Source organism: Vidua macroura, chromosome 1 (genome assembly GCF_024509145.1).
Source record: "Vidua macroura isolate BioBank_ID:100142 chromosome 1, ASM2450914v1, whole genome shotgun sequence".
Classification (NCBI taxonomy): Eukaryota; Metazoa; Chordata; class Aves; order Passeriformes; family Viduidae; genus Vidua; species Vidua macroura.
In genome coordinates this window covers 87642807-87658758 of record NC_071571.1, presented here as the reverse complement: position 1 = coordinate 87658758, position 15952 = coordinate 87642807, and the positions used below count along the sequence as shown (strand labels likewise).

Here is a 15952-nt window from a genome sequence, read left to right as displayed (position 1 = left end):
TCCACTTTCTTCTAAAGTCAAGAGTAACTGCAGACACAATCAGTAAATACAGTGATGCCCTAATGAGGGGCAGCAGTTAACAAAAGCAGTAAAATAAACTGCTCCAGAACATGATCCTTTGTATCCAAGAAAGCTCAACTGAAATGCACTGCAGTAGCTGTGTAATGCCTGATGGGAATAGTTCCTATAGATTTAGCCAAAAGCATATGCAGTTGAGATTTGACCCTTTCAATGCAGTGGAGTACAGGTTCTGAGGAGGTGACTTAATTGAGAGTACCAAAATCACACTGAACTCTTACTTTTGGTGTAATTTTTCTTGCTTTTAGGTAGTTTTTCATGGTAGGCTCTCACATGGAGCAACCGTGTGAGTGGCATGAAAGATATTACCACATTAACTATGAAAGCACCAGAAAAAAATTTGGGTTTTTCTGGTGGTGTTTCCATTTCCACCCCCTAAGTTACTACATAAGCACATTTCCTTTTATAAGAGCAAAATGTCTCACAATATTTGAAAATTATTTTAAGTTTTCACATAGGGATTTAGTTGCACAGTTCTTGAATATTCTTCTTCTTCTTAATAACAACAACAACAACAACAGTTTTGCCAATGCTACGGAGCAAATTAAGAGTCTTGATAGACAGTCACCTGCTTTAACCAGGAAAATAAGATCTCAGAACCTGGAAAGGACTGCATTTCAGTCTTGCTGCCAGAGATCTCTCTGTACTGCCTCTACGTAGTAGAGTAGATCAACCTGAATGCATTATGCCAAACTAAAAATCTCTGCAAGCTGAAAGTCCTATTCCTCCTTCCTAATTACTGAATCATGTTTTTTTGAACCCATATATTCACAGCACAATTCATAGGAGAAACAGTGCTGCTCTGGCTCAGCATAATCAACTGCAACTCATGCTCTGAAAGCATGTCTTTAATTGCAGCCCTGACTTTTTCCTTCGATCTCCTAGACAGCTTCCCCCAAGTGGGTATTGCCAGAGCCTTTCATTTCTGCCTGTTTAGGATGGCAGGATGAAGACTAAAAGGCTGTGTAAACTATGGAGATGAACAAAATTAATCAAAGTAGAGGTAATAGGCTGCTATAGGATCACAAATAAATACTTCACATTTGCAGCTTAAAAGAAAGCTCCATGTTCTGGGCCCCCTAGAAAAACAAACATATAAAACAACTGCTTTTAGAAACAGAGACATCTAGCAGCTGCAGCTCAACTATTTTATAATACATCTTTCCTGGCCATGGGAGTGGGATGAGGATGTGCTTGCTGGCCTCTTCAGAATCTGTGCTCTGGCAGTATTCCTCAGCAGCAGCTGAGTAATTCCTCCCCAGCACCTCGGACTGATTGCAGACAAAAACATAAAATTCCATAATGCCATCACTCTGATTAGGCTAGGTGTACTAGAAATACATGGAGTTAAAGAGAAAAACTCCAAGTTACAAAAAATACCCCAAAACTGAAGACGCATTTCATTACACATGCAGAGAGATTAATTAGCTGTATGAAGCTACAAATATCCAAAACGAAAGGATACCAGCTGCCTGAGGGAAGGACAGCACAACTCAGTTTTTATCAGTAACCTGTGCTAGGTATTAGATTGAGTAGGTGTTTTAAAGCACGTAGTCCTGCTCAACATTGTATTCTCCTGGGAGCATTTTGCTCCAGTCCTCCTCACACTGCTTATTCATATCCATCTGTGCCTGCTAGGTGGTGCTGTGGGATGGTTTTTCTAAGGCAGAAAAGGCAAGTTGCTTTTTTCATTCCCCTCACTGATTTTTTTTTTTTTTTCCTTCTACACAAGAACAGCTGCAGTGTTTTCTGTATCTTGGCTGTACAGGATGTATCCTGTCAGGTCTCTTGTCAAGCACGTGGTGGCCACCACTGAGGATGCTGCTTCTCCAGAGCAGTCAGAGAAACTGAGTGTGTCAGCTTTCATCTGCATGTGTCTATGCAGGAAAGCTGGAACCTCAGATGGATGCAGGAGGTATCAATATCTAGTCTAAAATTTTCAAAATTTTCTTTTCCCTTTGGTTAAAAATATACAGGACATTTAAACAAATTAATTTAACTGACTAAGAAGGATTTAAAATTAATTCAGATGCACAAATCAAAAGCATGGTTTCAAAGAAAACGGAAAGACTAGAACTTCCTGGAGGTCCAACGAGTGAAATGTCCCACTTTTTCCCTCTCAGACTGCAATTTACTTCTATGATGAAAAGCAACCTACTGCAAAAACTTTGGAAGACACCTTTTGAAAAAGATGGTAATGAGAAGGATGCTGGTTTAGGCTTCATTTGTTTTCTGTAACTAACCAATAACTCAAGTGGCAGGATGCTACCAGTGCTATAACATCCACAGTATCATAAATGGTGCAGACTGGGATTAACTATTCAGACCTGTAGGTAAAGTGTTGTCCATCTGTTCCACATAACTTCATGTCGGTTTAGCCAAAGATGACGAATAATCCTAACCCACCCTTCTGAGCAGGAGGGAAATAAAACAAAACAACCTCCAAGATGAGTAACTGTAGTACTACATCATATGATGACATCAGGAAAATCTTGTGCTCAGTTTTCAGATCCTGTCCCACGGCCCAATGCCTTGGAGCCCTTGCTGCTCCTATACAAAAGCCACCCTAGGAAACAGAAATGTGTCTTTAACACAGCCTTTAATTTCTGTGTAGTGAATTGACATTTTTGTCTGATGCTCTGCTATGAATGATCTTCCACTGCCAGAAGCTGAACTTGGACATTCACATTGCATCCCTTCATCAGAAGGGGATGACAAGGAAACAAGAAGGGAAAATTTTGCAGACCAGTGATGAAAGTAGAAGCATATCATGATTCTAGGGAAGTTTGCCTCAAATCTCTCTATTGCATCCACAGCTATTACAGACATTCATCTGAGCAATGCAGATCTGGAAGCAAACCTACTGTCAGGTGGTGTAACATGCCTTTCCCCCTACAGCCATGCACAATCCTTACTGCAAAAGGCCCTACAGTTCCTGTGAGCCTGGAAGAGTGGCCCAAGAAACAGCAAACATGAGAAGAGTGTGTATTTGCGGAACTTAGACTGCAGATGAGAAAGGGAAAAAGAAAAAATTACCTGAACAGAAAGCACTGCAAACTATACAGTGTCAGTGACACAGAGGAGCCAAAATTATTAAGTGGAATTCTATCTTCTCTACCTAATAAATAGAATAAAACATTTTACTAAATTTAATACACATAATATACATTATATATTTAATATAGTTTTAATTTATTTAGTATTTTCAGGAAAACACAGTGAACAAAAATACAGTCCCCAGGGATTAACAGTTTTGAAGCAACTCCATACATTAATAGCTGTGGTAGTCTCTTGTCCCACTTCACTCTTTCTTTTCTACAAGAAAGCCTGTGTCATATGCAAAGCTTATGGAGAAGCTTGGGGAAGCAGCATCATTCAAACTATAAGTTAGAGAAGTGTTACATTTCCCTCCAAAATCATAACAATAAGATGCTTAGACAACCACACTGACATTTAAATTGCAGTGGAGAAAAATGGCTTCTGAGATGTTGCTTTAATTTTATTACTGAGCTAAAGAAGGAAGCAGTTACACACTGCTGGAAATGAAAAAGACAAAGCATACATTTCTACAGTTGTGTGTCTTCTAATAAGAATAGGAAATTCAAAAATAAAAGGGGCCAATCTACAAAAATTCCATGCTGGCTGAGGTATTAACAGTACGTTTTATACTGAACATCACATTCTTGTTTTTTATTAATGTGGTCTTCAAAAAGGGAAAATAGTGGAGAGATAGAGGGGGGCAAACCAGGAAGCATCTGAACTTCTTGTTCAATTGCTGTGATCAAAGAGGGTCAGAATATGGGAAGAGAGTACACAGCATGCCCAGATGAGGCTCATTTCAGTGTATCATGGGAGCCAGCTAGAAAACCTGCTGGTATGCTGGAAATTATTCTGAGAAGTCTTTATATTGTATAAACTACTCTTAGAGGACTGTGGAGAGGAAAAAAAAAAGGAAGAAAGAAAACCTATCAAAGAACCTTCCTTTTGATCTTGATCTTATGAAAAGTAATTGGGGTCCACACATACACATCTTACTAGACCTTTTTCTTCCTAAGGACAAGTCCTGTAACTGAGGAGACCAACATAAAATCTGTGAGGTAACCACGACGAGCCCTGTGTAATACCCTGGTGAGGGACCTGAGCTGCTTGCAAATCAGAGGTTCCTTGGGGTGCACTACATGCTGAATGTAGAGCCATCATGTGTGCTTTGGTAGTTTCCATTTTTGATACAGCGTATTTTTTCTGTTATCCAAGTATATTCAGCTAGTAGCCTTTGCTTTAAAAACAACTATTCTAAATAAAAGAATGACAAATGTTTTTGAGTGATGCCAAAAGAACAGATATGGTAACAATTAGTATCAGGTTCAACTTTTACCTACGGATCTGTCTTCACATATAATCTGTCCTTCTACTCCCTTACGTTCTTCCTCCAGGCCTCTAAAATACAAATACCAATTTTCCAGATGAGGGACCAAGGCAAAAAGGGATTTGAAAACTGGTTCAAGAATGTGCGTGGAAGCTGGATTCAGCTTGGGTCTCCCAGAGTAAAAACTCTCTCCCTATCTGGGCCATTCTTCCAGGCTAAGCTACAAGCAAAACACTGGTATATTAACTGCTGTGTTGGCTGAACTGTCTCGGATCTGGTTTACATGACGCTGCAAAAAATGTTGGATACCACCTTCTTTCCTGCAGGCAGAATTCCACTACTGCACTATATATATGGGAATGAGGACAGATACTGATTTAAGAAGAAAATTAGGATGAATTTAAGAGGAAAAATAAAGGCAATGAAGTATATAGTAATTCAGTTTCTGTTCACAGAGAGGAACATTCAGGAAAATAACAGAGAGAAGATTAAGCAGAGCAATTCTGCAGAAAAAGTCTCATAGCAGCAGCTGCAGAGTACACAGCAGATTCAAGTCATGCTTTTGGAGAAGTAAGAGATCCTTGCACAGACAAACATTTGAAGAGACTTTGTGTGGAATTCCTGCTACTTCCATGCAAACTCTCCTTGCATTTCTTCAAAATCCTGTAAAAAGGATCCACACCAATTGTGCAGATATCAAAAATCTTTAATAACAATTCAATAAACATCAAAATAGAGGTGAGAGGAAGAAGTAACTTGGTAATGAAGTTACGAAGTTTACTACAAACAGTTTGAGAAATTAAGTGATTAATAAAAACATCCTACCCACATCCTATGAATTAATTGAACTCTGCTTGTCTCAGAATATCATAGTGCATTGAGATAAATATGTAAACTGAGCTCAAAGCTCTGTTAAAATAAGGATGGAATACCCGCATTCTTCAAATCTGATGGAATAAGTAAAAATTAACCATACTGCCCTTTCTTTAACAGTGATAAAATCCCAGAATGTTAACACCTACTCAGGAATGCAAAAGGTTGGCCACCTTCTTTCTTCTATAGGAGTGCAGGAGTCTTCTCAGCACTACCACTGCAACCTTCCACCCCCATATGCTGCTTTCTACTGGCAGAATAACCAAAAAGCTCTGCCTGAAATTCAAGACAATTAAGTCTCAGGAGATCTGGATGCCAGGTTTATTTCTTACACTAGTCTCCCCACACAGTTTAGATGAGGTACTGGTACTTTGTAGTAACATATCCATTCACTATGGGGCATTTTCACAGAACCACAGAACCACAGGATACTCTGAATTGGAAGGGACCTACCAGGATGATGAAGTCCCTCTCTTAAATGAATGGACCATTCAAGGATGGAACCCACAACCTTGGTGCTATTAGAACTGTGCTGTAACCATCTGAGCCAATCTCAGGGCATTTTCTTATGTTTCATAGTGATCTGTCTCCTGTACTACACATACCACTGACATGGTCCTCTTAGTGAAGGCAAGAAGGAATGACTGAGCACAGAGGGTATTTGCCAGCATTACAGGACGTTTTGCAAATGCTTATTGTAACTATTAAATAGATTAAGAAAACTGTATCACTTGACCTTCACTAAAGGTCTGAGCCAACAAATTTGAGTTTAGTGACATTTCAGTGACTGTGCACCAGAAGAGGTTTCTCTGCTCCTCCAGTTAAACTTTCTAATAGCCCACATGCCTTCTGCCAAGCACCACAGCCACTGTCATAAAAGATACATCACTATAACACCTAAGAACAACAAGACCAGAAAATGGGCAACCCTGGAAACTGAAGCATTATGCACCAGAGTTCACAAAACAGTGTCCCCAGAAAAGGTACAGACACAGCTGCTTATTTTAATTTTAAAACACTCCTGAAAATGCAGCTTATTAAACTCCTGAGTTAGGATTATTGATATTTCTATCCTGAAAAATTATAACACAGTTGTCCGAAAAGGTTTGTCATAATGACCACAATGTGCTTTATACTGGCCAAGTTGATTTCTGCATTTAGATATGCATCAAAATTTCATGTGTATACTATACCACAAGCCTGGACTATAACTAGCATCTTTTTATCCTTAGAGCAACTCTCTTATATTTTTTCATTATGTTTCACCTGACAACTTATTTTCTATTTCATTTGGTCAGGCAATTGCTTTTATTGCCAAAGACATTTCCCACTGGTGGCTTAAAGCATGCTGGAAAAAGTAGGCTCCATTTTCTTTAGTCTCAGTCCTCAGTACAGACAAACTTTCCAACTGCACCTTCTCCTTTCACTGCAGTGCTGGACATAATGCTTGCTAGAAAACACTAGGAGCTAATAGCAGATATAGATATTAATATATTATTAATTAACTAATTAATCTATTATAGAATTCATATAGATATTAATAGCTAGGGTGTGAAGTACAGCACTTTGCTCACCAATGTGAATGGCAACAGGTCTGTGACACTGATCTACTGTAGTGAGGGAGACCAAGGCAATCCTAAAAGCTAGCACTGACTTTAGGATTGTTTTTCAGTTTTTACCCCACCTAATTCTAGTATAACTCTTGCTTTTTTTCTCTCTTCTTGCCTTTCCTTCACAACAAGAAGTTTGTACATCTGCATAGATGCAAGGTATTTTTGGGAATAGTTGGACATATTTCACTAATCTCTAACCCGACACTTTCTTAAACAGTTTTGTACAGATGAGACAGAGTGAAAAGTTGCATCTGAGCATTGACCACATTGCTGGCAGTTAATCATTACATTTTCTCATTCCCCACTTCAAACAAGTTGAAATCAGATCTCTGATGTCTTGTGAGGGAACTGTGTGTTTTCTAGTGTCTCCTTAATCTGCAAGAGTTCATTATGAACACAGAGAAATGTGTATTCATCCCTTCAAAATATTTGTAAGTGAATGCAACAGATGGAGGTTCGGAATAGTTAGTGCTGCAGGACTCAGCTACTTTTATGTCTGATGGAAGGACTTTGAAATCTTACCAAACAAGTATGTTTGGTAAAGAGCAGCAGCATTCACAGCAGTGTGTCTGCTGAGTTGGAGAGACCAAAGCAAGTGTTTAACACAGTCTGTGCTGGTTAGTGTATCCTATTCCAAGTTTATTGCAACATCCTGATCCTTATCTTCAAAGCACTAATTAAATACAATGCAAAATAAACTCAGTTCATGCAACAGTGCTGATCCAGTTTCTGCGTGAAAGAGGAAGAAAGCTCTCTGGTGGCCTGGGTGAGCATAGGCTCAAGACCTCAAGAAGTAGGAAACAGGAAAGTTCCTGTAAAGCTAGGATTTTGTTTCTCCCTCCCATAGTCATTTCCATAACAACAGTTCAATGGCCAAATGCACAGTAGATCAACTATAAGAGACAGCTGCTAAGCTGAGATGAATGTTCAGGGTTTCAGTGAACTCAAAGCAGTTGTACCTGATCACCACAGCCCAACATCTTGAATGCAGAGCAGCCCATGGGTGAGACTGCAATAATTTTAGGCTTTGAGGGAAGATCTCAGTTTTGCTCTGAACCCTTCCAGGAAGCAAAGGAGCCAGAGAGCCTTTAAGACTGATACCCAGCTAACATTTCTACCTGGTTTAGGCCTGAAAACAGAACAAAACTAGAGGCTTGCCAGAGTTGTGGCTGGAGGAAAGAGAGCAATGATGCAATGTAAATAGCCTGCGCTTAAATTTTATGGAGTATCTCATATGTCAGAAGCTGCAGGAAGGTTTCTTAACCATCAGGGCAGCAGATTAGGAAGAAAATATGTAAAATTCATCACAGCAGGTCCCCAAGCTGTGTGATTTTTCCTGGATTCTTAATTCTTTTAGCTAGCCAAAATTCCTAGATCATCTTCCAAACACATTGAGAATAAAGCAATAAAGAACTACAGTTGCACTTAGTTACAGTTGCTGTTACTGTACAATCTACAGCACAATCTCCTGCTCACAAAAATTGGGCATATGAATAGACACACAACTCAATATATATGAGATCTAAATACTTACTATTTCCAAGATTCTCAACAAGAGGGTATACCATCCAGGTTGGCAGTGACTTCATTCAGCACGCTTTGGGTTTGGTAATACTAATACTACTATTTTGATTTTACTCATATCTGTTAAGCCCCTTAGAATTGTAACCTTCTCCATTACTACAAACCAATTTTTGGAGACCCACTTTAAAATCCAGTTGCACAAGACTGGGTGAGAAATTTCTTGAGGAAGAATCAAGTTATGGTATTCTCAGCTTTGCCTATGTCTTCAGTGTAGCACAGGCATAAATGACTTGTGAAATGGAGACTAATTTAGCCAAGCTTTTCGACTGAGCATTTACCTCCACATACCTTAAATGAGTCATTTGTGTAAAAAAATAATTTAGAGTTTTTTGTGAATAAGAATATTATTTCTCTCACAATTCTCATGAACTGACTACCAACCACATGCATGCTTTAACAGAAAAAGCAGTCCCTAATGTACTTGTTTGAAGCCAGGTAGATGGGGCCCTGAGAAACCTGGTCTAGTGGAAGGTGTCCCAGCATGTGGCAGGGGGAGCCTGGAACTAAATGATCTTTATGAACCCTTGCAATGTGAACCAATTCTATGGTTCTATGATTCTATGACTTTCCTTTTGCAATCAACAAATTTATCCACTAAAACTACATTGTTCTAGCTGAATGTTTTTCCTTTTGCTTTGAAATAGGTTTTTTTTTTTTCTTCTTTCTGACAGAATTACATTTCTAAACATTCAGAAAGTCATTTCTTCAATACCAAAGCAAGCAAAAGGTTCACACAAGGCACAGGGAACAACTTGATAGTTAATGTTTGTAGTAAACTTTGCAATCTAGGACTCAGACAGAAGCAAAGTAGGAAAAAAAATTAAAACAATATGTTAGATAGGAATCTTTAATCAACCTCGTTGTATCAGCCTGGGCCCAGCATTCCACCCTGTCTTCTGAGGTTACCCAGCACTACTTTGAAAATGGATTATTTTCCACTGAAAACAATGCCAAAAAGGGGCTTTAGCTCCCCTGGGGGAAATTAGAACAGCCTGGATCATCAAATGGGAAAAAATAATCATTATCAGGAGCAGTAAAAACCAGGGGGAAAGAAAAGGTGAAACTAAACTCAGATTTTGGTCCACTTTATGCCTTAAAAGTGGCTTTGAAAACTAAGATGGATTGGCAAAAGCTTATGGGTTTCTGATGCAAAAAAACATTTGCTTCTCTAGATATAGAGATATAGAGAAGATACAGAGAAGCTCCTATGCTTTTTCCCAGGTGTTTGGTCCAGAAACGTATTTTTTGTAAACAGTCAATAGCTAGTCCTGGAGGCCTTAAAGCACTGATACACTAAAATTATTGTGCACCTTCTCTTACTAGGTCAGTGGAATTACCAACGCATACAAAAGTTTTTATGTGTGTGTATATATATATATATAAAACCTTATACATGCCTACAGATGAGAAATACAGTCTACGGACTTAATATGGCTTAATAGATACATGTCTTTAACTTGGTGCCCCTTCTTTTGGCTAAGAGAAATTTTCCAAGAGCTATCATCATTTATCTGCCATTGATCCACCAAAGAGCTCCAGTGCCAGTTGCCAGTATAAACAAATGCCTCAAGTCCATTTAAAACTAGCCTAAATATATTTGCAAAACCACACAAAAACATAATTCCAGCTGCAGGAGTAGTAATACATAAGTGGCAGAAACACTGAGAAAGTGGTGAAATATCATCTCCCAGGCAGCGTGAAGTTGAAACAAGAGTGCTACAGAACGTGGCCAGTTAAAGCATCATCCTTGACAGGTTAGCTGTATTTTTAAAAATAAAAGATAAAAATTAGGGAGCAATCCTGAAAGCACTGTTAACTAACATTCAACTGACTTCTATTTTTGTCTTCTAAGAACCAAAACTCTCTTGCACAAATGTCCCATGCTAGCACCAAATGCTAAAAGAAAACTTGGTTGACACCAGTATTTCCTACTTACGTAATTTGTAGCTTATATAAGATGGTTAGAGTCTTGGCCCTCCTATAGCCCTCTTTTGCATGCCTGCAGCAGCTCACTGCTGACCTCAGTTATGTATTAAAGCTATCTGGAAGCCAACAGCATGTAACTGTACACCCATAATTGAGTACATACTTGAATGCTTTGTCAAACAGGGAACCACTGATGAATTGCTGCCCATATAACTAATGATGAAATAGTAGCAATGTACATTTAAATTGGGATTATGCTGCCAGTATAATCCCAGTTTCTACAGGCAGCCCGTGAAAGCCCACTGCCACACACTGGTGTAGTCACTTATGGTTGGACAAAACTTGCAAAAAACCAGCAGTGGGCCTAAGAGTCTGGGATGTGCCAGTAATGCTCTTATCTCTACATAATACCACTAAAGAATGGGACTGCTACCATCACACTTCCAATCTAGTGTCTATATAATACCAATCTGCAACAAAAGGCTCCTTCTGTGCCATAGCAAACAAGTCATCTAAGATTACGTTTCTTCCTGCTTTTCAGTTCTTCACTCTGACACAGCTGGTGCCTCTGAACTGGTACAATGACAACAGTGCCACTGCAGTCATACCACTGGAATTGTAACTGCCTCCCTAATAACTTTATTCAGAGCAAACATAGATAACAGCACTAAAATTATCAACAATTTCTGATAACCCATCAATGTAAGCATTCATTGATGCTCAGAGTGGTAAAACTGCAGCAGAATTAACAATAGAATTAGCAAGGAATACAATGGCAAAAATCTGGGGAGGCTTTCAGTAAATTGCTTCTTTCACACTAATTTAAACTTTTATTTCCCATGTCTTTCCCGCATCCCTATACAGAAGTATTGCTGGGTGCATAAAGCGATCTTGGAGCTGGGTATCAAAATCACAGCTGTTGCAGTGCTGAGCATGCCAACCCCTGAGGTGCTCTGCTGTATCCGTGTGATGCAACAATCCACTGCTCAAAGTGAGCAAGGGTGATAGAGCCAGCAGCCCCTTCCAAACAGAGCAGAGCAGGCAACAGTGAAGGGGCAAAACCACTACAGATTTTGATAAAACAATAAAAAATATCAGTGGAACAGATTTAACAACCTCCACTGATAAGTATATTAAACCCAGTCAGATCTCTTGAGAAGGCAAGAAACCATGTGTCACAGCTGTGGCAGCTGAATAACTGTATTCCTCCTGCATCCTATTAGAGGGATTTGTCTCAAGACTTAATTGGCAGTTTCACTATTCCTTTTTTGCTCAGCAATGTTAACGTATTTTTCATCATCTCTACTGTGGAATAGGCACCAGCATAGCAGGGCTGAAAATCAGACTGTAGGTGCATTGCAAATTCCAGGGCTTCATTTTTCACAGAAAGTCAAAACCACCTGTAAGTGAATAAAGCAGCTGTCCCACCACACGGACAGTAAGCCTGCCATACTTTCGGTTAACTTCTGGCACACAGACAGGGACTTAGATCTCCTCCAAGACAGTCGAAGAATAATGAAAAAGCAACTTTGATGCTACCTGAAACCGAACTATTCAAAGCACATTGCCTGCATTCCTCAGCTGAGGCACTGAGCCAGGACATGGAGATAATCATTCAGGCTGGCAGTGGGGGAGGGAGAAAGGAGATTAAGGACCCAAGAGCTGAAGTACTCAGAGAAAGAAAATCTAGAAAGAATTTAATCTGCAAGGTAGCAATACAGTCATGTTTCTCTCCCATTCCATTCCCATTATGTGCTTTAGAGAATTAAAATAGTCACGGACATGGCAGTATTTTTGTTCATTTTTTGCTCTTTTATCTGTTCCATAGAAAATGAGGATCTATATGAAGCCAACAGTTTCTCTCTCATCTCACACTGCTTTTACAACTGCGGCAACATCCCCTGTTTCTGAAGGACAAATGGCTCAGAGTAATGCCTAGACAACAGTGGGACATTTTACAATGGGGGAAAAGTTTCTCCTTATGTTTTCCCAATCATGAAGCCTGCCCTTTGAGCCTAAGATTTGATAACCACAGTAAACTTACTTTCACTTATCTACCAATATAGGTATGTCGACCCAAGATAAATCAGTTCTTTCAATAATGCAGTATCTGTTCTTTGACTTGACAATCTGCTGCAGCAGTGAAGTTTGCACATTGTAGAAAAAATTCTAGTTAAAAAAGGACCCTTGGGAAATCAAGCTCTTCCTCCTTGTGTTATGAGAGCTATCAAAGGAAAAGGGGAGAGCAGCAGTGTCTCTATGTCACTACAGTACCCAACAGCAACTTTGTGTGACTCAGACACTTGAAACATTCCTGGAAATTTCTTAGTAACTATAGCTGCCGATTCAACTCCACCAATTACAGCAACTTTTGAGTTGTAAACAACAACTACCATACTCTGTTCTAGCTATTGTGTCATACATATTTATCTATGTACAGGTCTGCATGGTAAGAGCAGCAGCAGCCCCTGGCAGGCCTTAATAAGCTTCCTAAAGCTTATTAAGAGCCAACAGGCTGGACAAGAGTGTATTTGTGGGTTTACCTATCCTGTGGCCCCTCAGGATAGCATGTCACTAGAATCTGTGTTCTGCTTGCTTTTCAAATTCCAGCAAAGATGGCCTTAAAGGTAGACTGTGCACTATATAAATCACTATTCCACTGGAGAAGACCTATCCAAGCCCTTCTAGGGCTCTCCAGGCAAAAGAAGACTTGACATTAGGAAATATTTCTTTGCTGAAAGGGTGGACAAACACTGGAAGAGGCTTACTGGAGAGGTGGGCAAAGTCTCAAACCTGTCAGTGTTTCAGAAATATTTGGACAACAACCTTCATAAAGTGCAGCTGTTGGGCATTTGGTCTAGATGATTGCTGTAGGTAACTTCCAATTGAACTTGTGTATTGTAGTTTAAGAAGGAGGTCACTCTGAACTGTTCTCTCCCAGTGCTCAGAAGAGCTGAGCAATGTTGAATGGTGAGTAGAGTAGTTCCAAAGAATGCCTTAGGAACTGCAACTACAGAACCAAAAACTTTTCTCCATGGTCAAGTGCAATGGCAGCACAGACAGTAATGAGGGCATCTTTGCTTTTAAGAGCAGAGTTAAGTGCTGACAAAAGAGTATAAAAAGAGTAGAAAAGAATTAACAGCTCAGTGTGACCTGGTTTCCACACAGAATACTATGGAATGTTTTAGAGCCTAACACACAGTCTATCTATACCCTAAAAGCATAAAAAAAATAAAATGTATTAAAAGAACACCAAAACCATATAAAATGAGAATATTTGAGAGTCTTACCTTTGAGCCAATAAGTGTGTACAGCCATTGGATGGTTTCATTATGATTTATCACTCCATTCATGCCATCGACATAAAGCATTATCTGACCCAAAGCTATTGCAAAGAGAAGAGAGAAAATATAATTAGAGTTGGTGAGCACTTTTTGTAATTCTATGTATTGCTGACAATTTTCTCTGAGCAGGGTTTACCAGAGATGTGGGGAGCTCAACTAATGAAAGATATGTTGGGAAAGATTGTGCTGGATGAAATCCTGGGAAACTTTACTGACTTAATCTGAAAATATAACAGTGAATTTCATCCAGAGACAAGCCCAAACACTTGTTCTTTCCTTGAAGATGCTCCTCAAATATTCAAACAGTACTCTACACACTGCTTACTGTCACAATGGTTCCTTCAGCTACAGCACTTTATATTACGTGCCAAGATTTTCACCATTTGTTTTAGCACCATGTATAATGTTTGGAATTACTATATTCGGATTGACAGTTTCAGTGAATTCCAGTGATATGAAATTAAAGCTCAACAATTAACATCAATAAGGACATCAACTATTCACTACTTGAAAAGAAGTTTTACGTTTTACTGAGAAAATACAAAAAACCGAAGCATGGTTATAAGTGTCTTTATTAATTTATCCTAAAGTTTTTACAACAGCATTACAAAATATACTAGTGAAATATTTCATAACAGTAATTCCATAGTTTGCAATTGTGATAATATGAGACTTTCAAGAGACAACAGCTGTTCAATCTTTTCTAACTGATAAGGACAGACATTTTTTTAAGGATTGTGAAACGTGAATTAGTACAATTCATCTATCATCTTCAAAAGTTTCCACTGTTAGATCTTCTGCTTTATAGCAGGAGATCAAAGCACAGTGGGATGAAAAAGAAATCACTGATGTAACACCTTTTAGCACAGCCTATTGGCATAACAACTCAATTATTTAATGCACAGCTTGATGAGCCCCTAGTACACTGCTTTATGGGGGGGAAAAAAGGAAAAAAAAAACACCCACAGGGTGAGGAAAATTATGACACTATTAATCTTCCAAACACATTCTGAATGTTTGCTAACTTTTGCACAGGTTGTGTGCAGCACAGCAGCGTCATTTACCTTGAGGGCAGATTTTCAAAGACATGAATGCTAGGCAAGCACTTAGGTATCCCTATAGCCAAATAGCTAACAGCCATTTTTACACCGTCTCCTCCTTTTCCCTTTGGTCTAGTTGGTCAATTTACAGTTAAAAATCTGAGGTATTATTTTTACATTCTTTATCTAATCTGTCACATGAAGCTAGAAGGAAAGCCACACTCAATGAATGCCACACAATCAATGAAGACAGAGAAAAAGAAAGCAAGAGAGCTCTGGCACAGAGATAACCCATCTCTTAGGCAGGTATTGCCACTGGGGTATGCCAGGCACTCTCTCCTCCTCCTCTCCAGGAAGCAATCAGTCAGCACCCTCTGAAGACATGTCTCTCAGGTGAATAACATCAGGTGGGAGGGACACAGGCCCAAGTGTTATGGTAAAATAAGAGATGTAAGTCAGCCAGTAAAAAGAGATACGAATTACACTGCCTGAATAAATGGCTGCTTTGAAGCATTTCATTGCAGGTAGAGGAAATGCTACTATCCCAGCAGTAATCAGAGAAAGTTCTTAATTCTTGTTTTTACTTCCTCTCAATACTAAAAAGATTTGGCACTGAATCAGGATGAGATCCAGTCATGATAATGTCAACAAATCCATTTTTTTCCCCCTTGCAAATTCTTTGGTTGAGGGTGAAGGGCTTTAATTTGAATTTGAAACAAATGTGAAACAAATTTAAGTCTTGGAGCATGTTTTCCAAATTAATATAGAAATCAAAGACAGCAAAAAGTTTGCTTTAAAAAACATGTACACAACACAAAATTACTCCACTGCTTATACTTAAGATAATTAGACAGGATGGCTAAGTGAGATCTGGCATGCATTTGTTTTCAGCCTCTTAGATGTGACTCTTCATAACAGCAATATGTTAAGGCAAATTAGAAGACCTTAGAAAGAAGCCAAAAAAAAGGTTTTAGGGATTCTTAAAAACACAAGAAAAAAAATCACTCCCATTGCTGCTTGAACTAGTGGCCAGTAAGTTTCACAGGGCAAGGAATTACAAACAACGCTATGAAACAACCAAGATGTAAACAGTTATGTGTCCACATCCAAGTCACATCTCCAGTAGTT

At 39.0% G+C, this 15952-nt stretch overlaps 1 protein-coding gene across 4 annotated transcripts in view; it reads right to left on the bottom strand.

Annotated features, from left to right (window-relative positions):
* FHOD3 (formin homology 2 domain containing 3) overlaps window positions 1-15952 on the bottom strand; it is a 372799-nt gene that overhangs the window by 136522 nt on the left and 220325 nt on the right. For all 4 annotated transcript variants that reach the window (XM_053980820.1, XM_053980827.1, XM_053980835.1 and 1 more), the window contains exon 6: window positions 13731-13825. In XM_053980820.1, coding sequence (XP_053836795.1) covers window positions 13731-13825 — 95 coding nt within the window. The remainder of the gene's footprint in view (window positions 1-13730; window positions 13826-15952) is intronic.